At 39.7% G+C, this 18320-nt stretch overlaps 2 protein-coding genes across 2 annotated transcripts; one reads left to right on the forward strand and one right to left on the reverse strand.

Moving 5' to 3' along the window:
* Positions 1-750: 750 nt before the first annotated feature.
* LOC133993729 (carotenoid-cleaving dioxygenase, mitochondrial-like) lies at positions 751-9163 on the reverse strand. The gene is made up of 12 exons (XM_062432763.1): positions 9084-9163; positions 6774-6972; positions 6473-6684; positions 5694-5809; positions 5482-5584; positions 5260-5388; positions 5008-5168; positions 4686-4853; positions 4280-4417; positions 3712-3894; positions 2669-2779; positions 751-1388 (listed from the first exon to the last, which is right to left on the reverse strand). The coding sequence occupies exons 1-12, from the start codon at positions 9109-9111 to the stop codon at positions 1272-1274; spliced, it is 1665 nt and encodes a 554-aa protein (XP_062288747.1). The 5' UTR covers positions 9112-9163; the 3' UTR covers positions 751-1271.
* A 527-nt stretch (positions 9164-9690) lies between these two features.
* On the forward strand, positions 9691-17353 carry snx19a (sorting nexin 19a). Its single transcript, XM_062433266.1, has 13 exons — positions 9691-9741; positions 10122-10261; positions 11595-13109; positions 13199-13337; positions 13418-13518; positions 13601-13720; positions 14138-14256; positions 14505-14595; positions 14700-14844; positions 15103-15235; positions 16162-16346; positions 16451-16538; positions 16762-17353. The coding sequence occupies exons 3-13, from the start codon at positions 11622-11624 to the stop codon at positions 16889-16891; spliced, it is 2739 nt and encodes a 912-aa protein (XP_062289250.1). The 5' UTR covers positions 9691-9741; positions 10122-10261; positions 11595-11621; the 3' UTR covers positions 16892-17353.
* Positions 17354-18320: the final 967 nt, after the last annotated feature.

The following is an 18320-nucleotide window of genomic DNA, read 5'->3' on the forward strand; positions in this document are numbered from 1 at the left end:
TTGCTCATTAACCCCTGTGAGAATTAAGTATTAAAATAATACTGGCATAAATGTATCATCTGTTGCACAACCTGGTTAGCCGATTTCCAGGCTCACTCTGGATATATCCATGTCATTACACATTTCTGGATTGAGCTTTAAAAACGAACCTATGACACAGTCCATTATGAAAACCCAATGGTTTACTCTGTAAAATAAATCTAGGTTTTTTTAAACAAAATATATTGTTAAATTTAATTTTTACAGCTCTTCTTAGGTGTAGATAAATTGATGCAAAATATGGTTTGATGCCTCATTGATGCTTCAATCCATTAAAGTTCCTTAGCACAGAACCACACAGCAGTACGTTCATTACCAAATTTGTGTGATTTCACAGTGAAATTTGTAAGACAATCATATTAGCAGTGAAAGATATGTGGGCATAGAGAATCTAGCAAATGGAATTTAAATTAGCTTTAATTATCACTCATTTTAGTGTTAAAAATTACATTTTAGCATTTATCTATAAATGTACACATATCTACAGAAACTCCAATCTGCAGCTATCTGGAGCTTCAAAACTGAACATATTGCTATCAATTTTCTGTGTTGCTTTGTATAATATATTCATGTGATATGTGTAATTCAACTACTAATAGAGCCCTGTTAACATACTGTATGAAAATGGCTGTTTTAATAGTGAGCAAACTGTATTTCTGAACATTAACTTGTGTAGGATACACAGGAGATAGACAAAGCAAACACACTTGACTTTTTACAGAGGTAAATATTTATTGACGCACAAACAGTAAAAAAGAAGTCATGCAACCTGTAAAAAAATATTGCTCAATTAACATAAAAAGAGTAAAAATGTATGTGTTTAAAAAGAGATTTCAGTTTGCACTTGGGTGGTTTGGCAATTAAAGCATCCTGCTACATGAACATTAACAAGTGTTTGCCTCATAATAACTCATGAGTCCTCTTAGGTTGATGTCTCCTTCAGAACAGAAATATGTCAATTTCAGGTTCATACAAAAGGGGTATTATTAATAATAACAGCATGTGTGTCTCAGAGTTAATTAAGTGTTTAAACAATCTTAATGCCATCACCGTTGGAGGTTTAGTATTTACCAGAAATCAATTTAGAGTATAAACTCAATCTTCATTCAGTCAGTAACAAAACACTGCATCCATCTTCAGCATACAGTAACTCAGTACCATCAGGAATATAGTGGTTACATGTTTAACACTGTTGTATTCTTTGTATTATCATTTAGAAACAGATAATAGATTTATGCAGATGCATTGAAGGTACCATGGAAGCCGTAGGGCATATTAACAGGCACATTGGCTCTTCCCAGCTCCTCGAATGTCATGGCATTCAAAACCAGGAGGAATGTTCCTTTATCCTGGAGAGAAAAGTTTGGTGGATTACTACACAAAACCACAGAGAGCTTGTTATATAATGTCAATAACAGTACATGAATGCTTCTACGTACACAAACAATCCCCAAACTAGGCCCTATGTGCTTACATTTACATATTTCTGAGATATGTAAGATCCTGAAAGAACCAAAAACATACTTTAAAAAGGCCACAGAGAATTAAAACCATCTTTGTCGTGAAGTGTTTTCGGTTGAGCAAAAAAATGACATGATGAATGAATGAATGAATTAAAATAATCAATTTTAGAAATTAAATGTGCCATATTAGAGATTTTTTTGCATTTTCACTGTACAGTCTCCACAGTGCTGATCCATCAGCAGATATATTGATGATCAATAAAGTGTTTCAGTAATTTTTCAAGCATTGGAAAACCATCAAACATTGCATCTTCTCCTATGAGTCTTTTTGGTTACATTGTTGTTAATTGAATATATTTGTGTTTTAGACTGCTGGTCAGTTAAAGCAAACAATTTGACGCTTTCATATTTTGTAGACAGAACAATTAATCGATCAACCAAGAAAAAATAATTGGCACACTATTCATGAATAATGATGAAAATAATAATTAGCTGCAGCCCTAGATTGATTTATACATTAGCCACAAATACAAAATAGCTTTTGTTTCAGCTCCAATTTCCAACAAAACCCCACTGACAGAAATGTTTGTAAATTACAATCCTCTCTCTCTCTGCAGAGTTGTAAAACTTAAATTATTGGCACCACTGAGATGACCAGACAGCACGTTTTCAGCCATTATGCCTCAGAAAGTTTTGTTTCTCTGTTAATAATTTCAAACTTTGAACTATCAAAATGTATTTTGTGTAAATGTGTCTATGAATATTTATGACTCTGCTCATCTTCCTCATGCATATTTATTATGGATTATGTGTCTGGCTGATAACAGACTCCAAAGAGAAAAACAACCAAGCTCAGGTCGGCTTACAGGCCTGCAGCCTGGTGGTAACTAAACTTCCAGCATCGCTAAACCAGTGACCTCATTATAACAACCTACAATAGCAACACAGTGGCACAGAGATTGTGTTGTAGAGAAGTGAAAGGTAGATTAACTGAGACACAACAGGATTGTGGTTACAGAATTTTAAAGTGGCACATTACAGTAATGTAACCATATAATGACCAGCACTTTTACTACTAAAGCTTTTTTTTTAAAGTAGTTGTGAGCTTTCCTTCAGCTCCTGCACAACTTTAGTTTTCAGAAACAGATACAGAAACAGAGTCTCACCTGTGAGGGGGTGAGAACCACAGAGAGGATGGCACCATCGTCTTCCTCTACAGCATCAGGTGTTGGCACAAACACAGGCTCTGATGGGTAGAAACCCTTCTGGTACCAGACCTGAGGACGGACACACACGCAAATTTAGTGATTCATAACATTTATGACCTCACTGTGCTCATAACTTCCCTGAGGCAGGACACTTGTGTACATTATCCTTAAGTCAAACAAACTAAACTAAACTAAGCTTTGCTGCACAGTGTTTTATGTTTTGCAAAGTAGAACAGGTTTATCATTTATTATCACTACCGCAGGGATTATGTATTTGAAATTTGTGGATTTTTACTTGTATTATTGGCCTACTATTTTTCTAGATTGCAACTTGCACTCTGCATATCAGTGATACTTGGCAGGGCATATAGATCATATTTTTCTTCTTGGTGATGTGTTTTTATCTGTATGTGATGTCTCAATGTCTTCTGTTTTAAAGGAATAGTTTGACATTTTTTGCCTAAAGTTTGATGAGAAGATGGAAATCACTCTCATGGTGTAGAGGGGCATCAATCTTCTCATCTAACTCTGAACATGAAAACATATAAAAGGTCTCAAAATGTCCAAAACTTTTCCTTCAAGGTTTGTATGTTATATATATGCACTGGCTAGTTGTGATTAAAATCATAGACAAATTTGTGCTACTGTGTACAAGTTATATTGTACTGTAGGAAGTGGGTGGTCACATAAAGGTAGCAGCTGTAAGGGGGTTATACTTCAATTAATTACTAGTTGTAGCAGCTGCTTCGATTGACATATTTGATGTTACAACTAAAATAGAGGTACAGAATTGTAAATTATTGCAATTTAAGCTGACAGAGCTGATTACAATCATACACCATGGTGGCAACTGTTTTAATATAGAGTGGTAAATATAGAGTTGTTGTCCCAGGATGTACACACACATACACACACACACACATAAACACACACACACACACACACACACACACACACACACACACACACAAACAAACACACATACACACACACACACACACCTTGAGCGACTTGTCTTTCAGGTCCATTTTGAGCAGAGAGTCTCCCACCAGGTGATTGAACCCGCAGCCGTAGAAATAACGGTATGGCCGTGTGTTACATCTGCCATAGTTGATCAGAGGGAACTCCAGGCCACCGTACTCGTGGAGGTCATCTCCATGGAGATCCTCGTGGTGGCAGAACACCTGTTGACAAAGAGAGGATCAACAGGTCACTGTCACGTATAGTCAGCAGAGTTTTTGTCATCCGTCCATGAGTTCACTGGGCATCAGCCTACTTTGGGATGCTCATGTGAAAAGGAAGAATCATGGTTTATTTGCAGCTTTTGGCTTAAATGAATCCAGCTCATTAGATATTTCTGTGAGGTTTTGTTAATCATTCATCAATTGTGTACTTTTGAATTTGTCTACATTCAGACAAAGCCATAGATGAAATCATCAGGGGGCGGTAATGATAAAGGGGCAGTCGTGATCAAGGGCTGTGACGTCCCTAGATCAAGGCATTGTTCTCAGACGTCACTTGATTACATCATATCTCTGCTAAAATGTGCATTTCTTCTTAACAACTCACCTTATCTTTGCTGATTTTGACACATGTTGCTGTACTGGAGGACCGTGTGTTCAGGTTCTGGTCTGTTGGTGTTTCACTGGTCACAGTGAGGGGCAGAACAAAACGCTGAGGGAAAACCCTGCACAGGGTGTTGTAAACCTGGGAAGGACAGGAATAATGCAGCATGTTTGCATTTTACAGATGATTCCCTTACTGGTTGTCTTTATGTCTTTTATTGAGAAGACACTGAAAAAACTGTGATGTAGACTGCCATAGTATTTAATATACAGATCCAAAACTATAGTCAAACAGAAGGTAACACATTTATATTGAAAAGGTTAATTTTATTGTGTATTACTTCATTATTTAGTAAAAAAGTAACAAGTTTGATGAACAATTAATGTGTGTTGTGTAATTCTGTGCTGACCTCATCCAGTGCGTCTCCTGCCTTGCGTAAGTTCTGGATGAGGTAGTTGTTGATGGCTTGGCCGTCGTCTGAGCAGCACATGTCGAGCATCAGGAATCCATCCTCCTCAAAGGCGTTGATCTGGTGGAAGGTGGACATGGCTTTTGTGTGGTACTTCACTGAGCTGACCTGTATGGAATAAAAAACATAGTCTTAGAGTTATCAACCTGTAATCTTCCTCTTGTTTTTTCTTTTTTTCAGATGATATTCCATCATAAAAGTGTCTCTCTCCCCTCAAGGCGTAAATAAATCCCCACCCCTAACCATCTCAGCTGCGTCTCACCTCGCCTGTGCGCTTGTCAACGAGGTGGATGACTGTTTCCTGTTGGGGATCCCAGTAGATGCCGTCGCTCAAAGCCTTCCCCCTCAGCTTGCATGTGACTATCTTCAGCAGGTTCATCTTAATTGGCTGCTCAATGAACACCACATAGTTCTCTGACATAGCTGGAAGGAAGAGAAGCGTAATACTGGGCTTTGTAGCTGAGGGCAGTAGATGAAAGACACAAATGAATGATATCCAGGAGCGCTGGCTTACCAAAGCTGTGGTAATAGGAAGGATGGGACTTGTTAGCAGGCACGATAGAACAGAGAACTTTGGCTCCTTGTAGGGTGTCTTTGGCATCTGTCTTCTCAGGGGGTACGCTGATGATGTTGTACAGGGCACCTGAAATAGCCGGGAAAACAATGTATCTTCTAAGAATTTTTACAGAAGCAAACAATTCACCTGCTAAATTGTGTTAATCTTATTGAGACTGACCTTTGCTTCCATAGGAGTTCCCCATATTGTAGGTTGTACCATCAGGGTCATAGTGTGGGTGTGCAGTGGCTCCATTTACAACGATGAACTTGCTCCAGTCCACCTATAAAGAATGATGATAAAGAATATAAAGAGTGATCGATGTCACTGCTGTAGATGCTGCTGTAAGAGTGGACACTTCATGTATTACTGTGTGACAACCATGATTGTACCTTTTCCAATGTTTCTAGGGTGTCTGGGTTCACTCTGTGGATGAAGTTTGTCTCTGTGCTGACGTAGTAGTCTCCCTTGTACTTCACAAAGCTCACGCTGGCATTGTCTGTGGGCTCTGTAACAGAGAAACACAAAGGATTACTGAAAGCCGTCCTCCTTTAACAGAAGTCGCAGTACACCGTTTTGCATTGTTCTGCAACTGTTCTACATGAATTGCTGCTTACTCTGAAGACTGTAAGACATTTTAGAAATGCCTTCTCTCCTCTGTATTTCCCCAGTGTAGCATGTGTTATTATGTAAGATTGGTGGACACAAAGTAATTTAGCGACTCCACCCCTGCGTCACCACAGTATGTGTACAAAAACATATACTTATGAAAGACATTTAACTGAAATTACTTGTAGGGGTTTCAAATTTCATTTAACTCCCTCTGTCAGACTCTTTTACATGACTCACATTTTTTCTGCCTATAGCTACAGTAAAATTGGTAATTGAAACTGAATAAATGTTTTTTCCTGCCGACTTATCTACATTTTTACTTTCCTGCTCCTTCTGAATTTTTCAAAACTGGTCTTACTACTATACAACACAAAATATGTACAGTACTTGTTGTGTCACCACAGACAAGCTAGAAATTAAGTGAAGCAATAGTCTTGCGCAATGAGTCAACAAACCAACTACAGTTGACTGCCAAAAGTCTCTGCCACTCTCCTTTTGTCACACATGGTCCGTTTAAACTTAACATATATTCCTATTTCTTCTTATCCAGTCTACTCACCCATCATCTCAAAGCGAGACAGGAAGCGCTGGAAGAAATTTTTACAGGGGTCGGGCATGGCGATGGTACCAAATTCAGACATTACGATGCGGTCCCTTTCACTGTTCTTCTTATAGGCGTCACTGTTTAGGAACCGACTCATATATGTCACCTGGCCGTTCTCAATCTTGAACTGGTGGAGCATAGCCATCCCATCAAACCAGTGGTTGTAGCTGTGGTAAGACACAAACACTGAGGCTTAATCGCTCTGATATGCAACATATGAGAACAACTCTTTTTAATCTCTGGTCATTCAACTCACTGTGTGTTTCCAAACTCAAACTTCCCCGGGCCATTGCGGAGGAAATTACCCTTAATCCAGGAAGGAATGGTCCCCAGGACTTCAGTGGAGATCAGCTCTGGGGTCTCCTCTACGGAGTGCACCAGAGGAGCGATGGTCTCCAGCCCCTTCAGTACTGTGGTGATGCATTCTTTGACATTCTCAACAGGCTGGGCATTCTCTGTAGGAGATACATACATATACAGTATTAAGAGAATTAATTCAAACTGCTGATTGCTGTTGGTCAACTTTTGTTTCCTGAGCCAGGGTAAAATCTGGAAAACATTCCTCTTTCCTCTGATAAGTCAAACTATTGAGCAACAACTTGTAAAGTCAAATGAAAAAAATATACGACGTGTTAGGAATACTTCATCCTCTTGTTGATGTACTTCATAAACATGTGAGAGGCCCTATTTTTATTCCACACATGATGGATTTGACTACTCCCAGCACCTTAGACCGCACAGGTGTTTAGCCAAATGATGCATGTTTTACATGCATGTGGCGGAGAGATAAAAAGAGTTGTCCATCTTTAACACAGCTGGGTGTAGTATGAGTAGCCTGTTAAGCCTTTATTCTGTGAGTGACAAGATAAATCATAGATGGCTTTGCTGAAATATTTGACACATATTAGGTCTAAACGGGAGATGACAAATAGAGGTGCTCAAAAGTACAAAAACATTGCTCTTTGTTTATACATTTCTAACAATTTTTTCTAATATCTAGTTTTTATTTTGTAGTTAAACTTTGTTAAGTTTGTAATGAAATGATGCCGTTTTACTGTTTGGTTAACAAACAAGCTGAAAATGTGCCAACTGAACAAAACTGAACTTTAACCTCACAGATTTTGCAGCTTTTAACGTCCAGTGTTAACAATCTGAAACATTTTTGCTCATGTAGTCTTGTTTTATTTTACTTTAAAGTATCTCAAAAGTCAGTGTCAGTTTTTTTTGTCACACATCGGTTGGAATAAAGCTGATCTTGATAACTGGAAACATTACTGTGAAATGTTGCTTTTAGCTGAGAGAGTATAGCGGAAATATACTACTTTGTTCTTTCTTACTTGACTGTGAACTTGAAATTGAAATTCCAACAATGTAGGTTGACTCCCCTCTAAAACTAGCAGCTGTTTGGTGCAGTGCTAGATTTGAAGAAATATTTGCAGAAGAACTCTGCTAAAGTTCAGTGTTTGTGTGATGAAAACTTGGCTGAATGATGACTGCTCCCCATGGCAGATTCCAGTGTTAACAAAGTCATGTGCTTTAAATTATTGTTAACAGATTGCTCCTCTGTTAGCCTGGACTGGAACCACTGACTCTATTTACCCTGTACTACTGCCAAGGAGGGACTTGTGTGTAAACATAATTAATCTCTACATGTAAAGTTAATATAAATCATTATTAAACTTGTATGTGCATATGTTTTGGTGATAACAAAAACATTATTCTGAATGGTATTTTAATCTATTTTTAATCAATGAAATGTTGCTATCAGTACAATAATTCTGTTTTCTATAATAATATGAATTTGTATAAGATTTAGTATAAGATTATATAAACAAGATATATACTGTATATAGAGTACAAGTCCAGAGTCTGGACACACCTACCCATTCACATAAAAAAGACACCAAACATTTGACACATGTATATGAGAAAGAGAGAGATGATATGAGTTTTGATGATGTCTTAAAGTAATGCAACTAAACCTGTAAGGGTTTCCACTCATTTTGTGCCTCTCTTCAAAGTTAAGCACTGTATCACAATGGGTGTTTTGTCCTTTTCTGTTACTGTTACTGTTACTGTATAGTTCGTTAACCAACTGTACAGACACGGAAGTTCATCTTGCGACTGCAGCCTATAGATGCTAGGCAGCCTAACCATAATAATGTATTAAGTGCTTTCTTTTTTGCATATTACATTTACATCAGCCTGTTAAATTGAAATCTGACACAGCAGGTTTCAGAGCGAAGCTGAAAGAACAGTTTGTACTGCCAACACATGCAGTCTTGATCAGACTGATCGCTCATCACATTGCGCTGCCAACAAACATCAGACAGTCAAATCAGATAACAGCCGCCATCAAGCCTCGTTTTGAAAATATGAAGATATAAAAAATATGTATATAACAATATGCAAAACGATCACAGTAGCCTATAGCTAATGTGTATGGTCTCACATGCCATGCCGCCGCCTGCAATGACCGCTCTCTGACACCACGAAACCATCAGCAGGTGCACTGCAGTTTGCTCAGTAGACAACCTAAAACATCGTCATAACTGCAGAGGCTTACCAGATCCCTCCAGCTTCACAGGAGACATCGTTATCGGGAATGGCTCCTGCTCTATGCCTCTACATCTGCGTCCTGCTGGAAGTGCGCAGCAGAGAGCAACACAGAGCAGCACGCAGCAGCGCTGTTATATAACCCGGTTATGTAATAGCTAGCTACAGTATAGTGGCAGAGAGAGAGAGAGAGAGAGAGAGAGAGAGGGAGAGGGAGAGAGACAGAGAGAGAGAGAGAGAGAGAGAGAGAGAGAGAGAGAGAGGAGAGGGAGAGAGACAGAGAGAGAGAGAGAGAGAGAGAGAGAGAGAGAGGGGGAGGGAGAGAGACAGAGAGAGAGAGAGAGAGAGAGAGAGAGAGAGAGAGAGAGAGAGAGATGCAAAAAAGTAGGCTGGTAGTTGTTTACTTTCTTGTTGTGTAATACATTAAACAAACATTTCCCCACTGCACACAGCTAACCGTTTCAATAGTGTGTTTTTTTGTTTAGGAGGTTCGTATGCGTAGTCTGTTATCACGTCTTCAATGGGCATCATTGAGGCACAACGCTTCTCTGCCTCCACAGTGGGTTGACTTCCTGAGTCGGGACAAGTCGGGAATCCCGGCGGGAATCTTAACACAAATTTTAACAGTAAAGGTAGCGGGCACTCCTTGTGTTGGTCAAACAGAACAGGTAGCCTTTTAAAGGGTGAATGAACGAATTAGAGCTAATTTTGGGATGTACCACAAAGGGCCTGCTCATGTTACACACGATTGTTAAAAAAAGCTAGACAGCCACCCAAAGCGGAAGCTTTATGTTAAGCCTGAATAGTAGGTTAAATGGGGAGAAACGCCTACTGTATAACAGTTTAATCAAAGACACACAACTAATTCAGTGTAAAGATGTACACAAGCAACACATGATTCTCCACACCACACCTCTGCTGAATGAAGCCTTTTACACAGTAACTCCATGCTGCATTAGAGTAGTAACCTATTTGGATTATTGTTTCACAGACTAAATAAGTCTAGACCAGCTAAGCAGTAAAGTGCTGTGTGTTTTCTTACTGGCAGGTCAGGTGGACACCTAACAACAGCTAACTGTCCATATGGGCCTTTTGATCCAGATAATCTTTGTTGGAGGATTAAAGCAATGGCTGTGAGAAGGAGGAGGAGGACATGCTACACGACCTGCAGCTCCTATAACCTGTCAGGTACCGTATTTTATATTACAGTCTGTCAGCTGGCAACAGGAATGAATATTCTCAATAGCCTAATTGAACAGTCTTATATCAGTAAGCACTAACTGAATATGAGTAACGTTATATTGTAAACAAGTTCTAGGCTATTAGTGGCATTTTGTTCGGACGTTTAGTCAAAATACGATTGAACTAAGTAAGAAATAGTGGTTTAATTGAACTCTCCCTCCGGGTATATTTACAAATTACCATGGTAACAAGTGGCCTCGACATTAGGTTTGTTACGTGATATACCAGGTTGAGATTTGCGGGGGGGGGGGGGGTTATTTCTTCCACGAGAGAAGCAGCATCGCTTTGAGGGGGTCACATTTTTGTCCTCCCCCAGGATAGACCAGAGGGGGGAAGTACAATGTTGCGCCACATTAAAACATTACAATTTTCTGGGCCAGTACAGTCCAGTACTGGTGACAGGTCTCTATCACTGTAACCACTGTAAATAGAGTCGCTACATACCTTACAATACTACTACTACTACTAATAATAATAATAATAATGATAATAGATCGATAGATCGATAGATAGATAGATAGATAGATAGATAGATAGATAGATAGATAGATAGATAGATAGATAGATAGATAGATAGATAGATAGATCCTTTATTGTCATTGTCACCAGTACAACGAAATTTAAAAGTGCTCACCACTTAATAATAATAATAATAACAGTTATTATTATTATTATTGTTATTAATAATAATAATAATAATAATAATAATAACAATAATGATAACAATAATAATAATAACAATAATAACAATAATAACAATAATAATAGTTATATGCCTGGTTAATATAGAATGGGACTGGAACATTGATAACGTTTTGATTTTGGGCAGTTGGCCCCCCCAGGTACATCAACCCATAAACATTATTCTGTATTTTTTTTGTTTTTTGTATGGTTTTCTGTATTTTGTGATCAGTAAATATAGGCATCCCTCTGTTGACCTGAAACAGTCTCTCATAAGCACACAGTTTAAGTGATGTTTATTTGTACTTGGCAATACATATTATAAATAATACAGGCTGATAAAGCAGAGTGAGCATGGCTGTTTTTCTCAGTGTTTCAATTCACATGTATTATGTTGGTGTTACACAGTGGGTGGTAGTAAAAGTCATAACTGTTTCTGTTCAAACTCGCTTATTTATGTGAGGACTTTAGCAGTGAAGATTGCTTGTTTGGAGTTTATACATATGATTAATCAGTTCTAAGTCCTCTTTCATTCTTGTTCCTTCTTCTGTGACAAGATAGACATTTGTAATCTGTTTCTGTGCATATCTTTTCTTAGCAGGACACATTTCACCTACTGCCTATAATGCATTCATCAAAGAGCTCTAATCACTGGACTCTCTCAGAGTTACTCGGGCAGCGGAGGCTGTTGGGGTTCGGAGCTCTGCTGGCATGGCTTGTACTCTTCCATCTTCTTGTGAACGTCTGGCTCCTCTGCATCTTCACCAGTCTCTTGGTAGTCCTCGGAGGTTGGCTTGGGTCCCGTGCTGTATTGGATGCCAACAGCCTCCTCCACTTGGAGCACTTTTTGCCACTTGGCAAAGTGAATCCACCTCTGTATTCACCTGAACATGAGTGGAGGTTGAACCATGAGATCCACAGTGCCGTCCACAAAGCGATGCGTGACTTTGTGTCCTCATGGTATCGCACTCTGCTGCCAGAGGTGGAGGGGGAGTTCGAACGTGCAGTGTGCAATTCGATGCTAGAGTCAGTGATGGAACTGAAGGAGCGAGCACGGCGAGTGGACAGAAAAGCGCTGGTTCAACGGCTTCTCGAACTGTATGGCTGTCACCTGCAGAGCTACATGACGGCAAGGCAGATACAGTCAACACAGAGGGAGAGCATCCATCTCTGGCAGCTCTACAGCAAAGTAGACGCCCCTCACCCAGCTGTCAGCAGCGCAGCCGCTGAGCTCAGCTACTCAAGAGCTCTAGTTAACCTTGTCTTACATGTGCTTGTTCCATACCCTCAGATGGAAACCAGGACTGGAGGTTACATGGTATCAGAACTCATCACCTGCAATGTGCTGCTGCCACTCATAAGCAGGGTTTCTGATCCTGACTGGCTCAACCAGACCATCGTAGAAATATTCACCAGGTCCAGAGAGCCACAGGATATCAATATGGATGAGCTCCCTGTAGGTGACCTGTACAGATGCCAGATTCAGAAAGAGTCTTGGACCACCTGCCGGTCACTGTCATCCTCTGATCAAGTGGGTCTCACCAGCAGTAGCACCTCTGACCTTGATGACCTGCAAAGCCAGAGTACAATCTGTCAGAGTGATTCCTCACAGGGCAGCATGGTTAGCCTGGCATCTGCTGGGAAAGTCCAAGGTTGCCATGCAGGTCTGCTCACACCATGCAAAGTGAATTGCTGTTCACTCACATCTGGCCACTACTCCAACTCAGCAGAGTCCAAAGTGCTTTCACTGGACTCCCTCATTGCACCAGACACAGACGATGACCTAACAACCCTTTGTGAATGTGGGCCTCCAACCAACTTCTGCAATGTGATGACCTCAAAGTATGACGAGACTGTTGGCTGCTTCGGTCCACTTAAAAATATTGGGCCGAAGGTGGTGGTGCCTGAGGACTCCCAGTGGCCAGCAGGTATTGCCCAAGAAAAATCCCCAACTTGTCCCCCAAGTAGGCTTTGTCTAACCCCCTACAACTTCGATGCAACGAACACCCCAGCTGCTCCTATGAACATCCAGAATGTGCAAATTGCTGGCACAGTTACTGCAAAGGAGCAGCGTGGCACCGGCACGCATCCTTACACTCTCTACACCGTAAAGGTACCATTAAAAGTTCATTTCTGTTCGACTGATATTTGAATATGTGTTATTGGCTGCACACACATTACCCTTTACTTTATGTTTCATAGTTTGAAACTGCGGCTGATGCTGAAAACGATGGCACTCTGCAACCTGTGGCTGGTCACACTGTCAACCGGAGATACAGCGAGTTCCTCAACTTGCAAACACGTTTAGAGGAGAAGCCTGAAGTCAAGAGATTAATCAAGAGTGAGAAATGATGCTCTGCTTTCCTTGATCATGAATACTAAGACAGATACATCATTGTCAGTCAATGTTATGCGTTTCAGATGTCAAAGGCCCAAAGAAAATTTTCCCTGATCTTCCATTTGGCAATCCTGACAGTGAGAAGGTTGAAGCCCGTAAAAACCAACTGGATACATTCCTTAAAGTAGGTATTATGATCATAACATAACTCTACATGATCAACAATTATTTGCATGGTCCTGTAGTTTGATTGATTTCTTTTCTAGCAATTAAACAGCATTCCCGAGACAGCCAACAGTGAGGACATGCAGGAGTTCTTGGCTCTAAACACTGATGTTTGCACATATTTTGGAAGAAAGCCTTTTGTCAAGTCAAGAATTGATAAGGTGAGAAGGAATCTGAGTGACACTCAGAAATGTGTTTTGCTTATTGTTCCTTGAGTTAGATTCTTGAGTTTCATTGCAAACTGATGAAAGAGAACAGTTTGGTATGAGAATCTATGGTATGCTGTAGCACCTCAAAAACTCACCAAACACGTTAAACTCATTTTTACTGTACAAAAACTTCAGTGTAAAAACAATTATTATGTAACTTTATGAAAATGTCTTGGCTCCGACCAGTTGCTAGACAACCAGCAGCAACTCATGGAAGTTACTTGGTTAATGAATATAATTCATGAGTTTTAGTGGTGATACATCCACTTGGAGTGCAGATACAGTATAGAGTATGATCCATGCATTTTATTTTTTCTTAAAGGGGTTATTAATTGTCTTGTGTTTTCTCCATCTTGATTGCTATTAAAGATGATGGAAAATGCATTAGACACATTGAAAACAGCTTTCCCCCATCCTGAGCCCCTCAGTCCAATTGAAGACCTTGAAGGAGACCCTGATGGAAGAACGATGGACAACAAGAAGTACAGGTGAGAAAGTCCAATACAGTAGTTCTCGTGTGAGACCCCATCATTTTACAGCAATGTGACCCCTCAGTTTGTTTGCAGTTCCCTGTGTGTTGTGAGCAGTTCAATCAAGGATTAATTGAGACCCTCAGGGCCTCCTGACCCACAAGTTAGAAATCACTGGTCACTCTTCTGTCTCATAACTTTGGGGTGTTTAGTATTTTGTTACTTGACTGTAATGAGTGATTTCTTTTATGTGTTTTGTGCATCAGGAGGCTTATGTTCCCAAGCAAAATGTCCCCATCTCTCAATATACCTGACTTGCATCCTAAAGTGACATACTGCTTCAGTGAGGGCAGCGCTGTAAGTTGTGGGTTATATATATTTACAGTACCATCTTTGATTGATAAATGTGTGTTTGAAAGAGGTGCTGGACACAGGTGACACATTTGCTTTTGGCTCTTTAGGTGCTCAGTGGTATGTCACTGTCCAGCCTAGAAAACTTTGTCAAGGAGCAGGAAAGACTTTTATGTGAGCTGAATGGGAAGGAGACTGCCAAGCAGAGGTGTGGGCAGTCTGGAAAAGACAAGAAAACTTCAGGTAAAAATCACGTCCTGTCGTAGTTTTATCCATAACAACAGGATGTGATGAAATAGCCACATTAGGGCCGGAGAATCAAGTGCAGTAACAGTGCATTGCCACTTGAGTGCAGCACAGCTCCACTTTTGTATTATAGAGGCATTACTGTAGCATTAGTGGTCCTAGCAGTCCCTCTCACTGTTTGTGTGTTTTGTCTGTATTTCATATATTTTAAGATGTTTCCAGAATTGTGACGCTATAAATTTAGTGTGTGTCTATGTTTGCCTGTGTGCACTGAAGACACAGCAGTGGCCGATGTTGCTTTGAACATCTTGTGTCTGCTGATGAAGGACCAGTGGAGTTGGCTGTGCACTGAGAACATACAGAAGACCATCAGACTGCTCTTTGGCACATTCATTGAGAGGCAGGTGTTTCTTTTGGCTTCTCAGTAGCTTTCACAACTATTTGTCAATAGTACATACAGTTAGAACATGTACATGTATAACTCAGTGCCTGACACCCTGAGACACCCTGGAGATGATAAGTGAGATGTATGAGATGGTGTATTTTTATAATGCATTAGCTTGTATGTTTTTGTTTTTATTCTTAACCATCTCCCACCTATGATTGTCCTTTTATGCCACCCCATGAATCAGGGCATATTTTTCCATTAAACAATTAACATGCCTTATTTTCCATTTGTATCAGTGTTCATGTTTACTGAAAATGTGTGGACTGATTGATTATTTAAATCATTCAGCCATTACAATAGAAAAGACAACAGTTATAAGTTCAGTGTAATTAATACTACTTGCTTATGTGTTTAGCTAGCGGTAACACTGTGGCATTGTAGCTGTATTTTTTCATCCATACAGCTCAACATTCAGACACGGACTCCTTTTCAAAAACAACAAGTTTTAAGAGGCACTAAGTAGTTTGTGGGATGTGAATTCTGTGTGATATTTACCCTGATTTCTTCTCAAAACATTTTTTGGTCTTCAAATGCAATGTTTATGCCCTAGTGGGTACTCCACAGATTTAAACAAGGACTTGTCTACAATTACCAAAGGGATTGCTTTACCGCACAGTCTGTGGGAACTGTGCTTGTCTAATCTCTAGTGTTCAGCTGTCATTAACTTGGCTTCCATTTTTGGACTTGAATATGCCTCTGGGAGTTTTAAGGTTTGTGTGTACACGTGTTTCCCTCTCTCCTAATTAGTTATTAATGGAAGTTCAAGCATATTTGCATGTACAGTATATGTGTTTATGTCTGAATGTTTATAATATACACTGCAGTGGCGGAGATCTGGTAAAAAAACAAACTGATTGGTTGACTGATTTCTCTTTCAGATGGTTGGATGTAGGAGTTGCACACCTTACCAGTGCCCCCTGCTGGGTGATTTACCTACAAGTGCTTCAGGAAGCTGTTTGGCCAGGCGGCACGCTGCCCGCTCAACCAAGGCCAGAGCGTAGTGCGGCAGAAAGAGAGGAAACCAAGGAGCGATGTCTGGAATGTCTAATGCAGCTGCTTCCAGGTATTAAATTCATATTATGGATGTTTTAATGCTATTCTGATTTTCATTGTTCCTGCATCAGTTTGGTCCTCTCTGGTTTGTTTCATATATATGTGACTCAACAGAGCTCATCACTGACATGCTGGGGAGTGAAAAGTACAGGCTGAGCTTGGAGACCATGCTGGAGTCTTTACAGGACTATCAGATAAACAAGTGAGTCAACAACCAAACTGTCCTGTAAACATAAGTCAGATCCTGCTATGTCAAGACGAGCAGGGGCTCAGAAACCAAATAGTATGAGCAAACACTTGTACCAGGAATTGTGTAATGAGTACCTAACACACTGAAATAGAAATGATTTTGTATTTAATTATTATCATCATCTCTATTAATAACAGTTGTGGGTCATTAACTGTGTTTGTGTGACTCTGTTCAGGCATCTGCTCTACTGCATCTGTGACCTGCTGCTGGAGTTTCTGATCCCTGAGTCGTGTAATGAGGCCTTCCAGAGGTCCCTGCTGCAGAGTCTGGCTAAAGACACAGAGAGAGACAGTCTTCACTTGTGATCCGCACGTGATGACATTCTAATGTCTCACAGTTGTAAGCAATAGATGAATGCTGTGGGAGATTGTGATGTATTCACTAGATTATCCAGGGTGACGCAGGATAGAGTCATTAAGTGAATGGTCACAAACAACAGTCATGTGGCTGTACCTTAGGGATTTATAATAAATTTCCCTTCCCCGTGACTTACTGTAACATAAAGATAGGGAATGTGTGTACAGCTCTGAAACATTTGCTATACATACAGTAGGCTTGTTGGTCCACAACTGTAGCCACCCAAAGGGCATGCAACAATAGGAAAATGTGATGTCTATGTTTTCAGCAGTATCATTGCAGCTGACTCACTAACATATCAATATCAACTGCTCTTCCTACATTATGTGCCATTGGTTCATGGAATCTGGTGCAAACTATATAAACGTAATAGTTAAGGCTCAATTATGCCATCCATACCTGTAGGCAAAACAGACATGTGCTTTGTAACTACTATTTCTTTAATCAACTTTTGTTGTATTCATTTATTTATTCATGTGTTCAGATCTTAAAATGTTTCCCAGGCTTTCCATACAGGCTGTTAAAATGATACTACATCAGTGTCAAGTACATTTGTGATTTTCATCTGAATTTTTTTTAACGATTTATAAATCAGTTGATGATGAGTTGTTGTCGAATTGTTTTGTTGTAGTGGCTTTAAAATAAGTTTTCAGGAGTCTGTTTATGGTGATTCTTTTTTCCCCGTCTAACTTTTATAAGGAGCTTTAGGCCATTGCTTTGTAGATATACACTCTCATTCATGAACACGAACTGAAGAGACTGGAATTAATAATGTATAACTCAGTCCAAGATTACAAAATTAATGTGGTTTCCGGTTTCTTTTCAAGATGTTTTAGAAGACCATGTTTTTCAAAAAAGGCTTTACTGTTTCGATTAAAGTGTTATCTGCTTGATATTTTCTCAGAGAAACCAGTCCTGCCTCCAGAGGGTTGGTTGTAACTTTTAACTTTTGGTTTAAAGTTTGACTGAAAGGAAACTTTGTATGGTGAGACCTCTAAAAAGACGAGCAAGACAACTTTCCATATTGAGGTTTAAAGTAAATCTTTAAATTGCATTTGTTTGTGTAGACACTGGCAGAGATGTTTTCAACAATAACTGACCACCATCTGGGTTTGCTTTACTTGACGTTCTGTGGGAGCTGTCCTTAGATTAATAAATTAGTCAGACCTTAATAGGACTATTTCACATGAGAAGAGCGTTCACTGTTAATGATTCACCGAAGATCCCAGACTAAATATCATTAATAAAAGTGACTTAACAAACGTTAGTACAGCCAGTTTTAGTCCTCCCATGATCGTTTGATCCTAACCGGCCTTTGAATTATACTCTTTGATGAGGCCGTAATAGTGTATAAGATTAACACCTTGCTTCATCACT

Source organism: Scomber scombrus, chromosome 14, assembly GCF_963691925.1.
Source record: "Scomber scombrus chromosome 14, fScoSco1.1, whole genome shotgun sequence".
Lineage (NCBI taxonomy): Eukaryota > Metazoa > Chordata > Actinopteri > Scombriformes > Scombridae > Scomber > Scomber scombrus.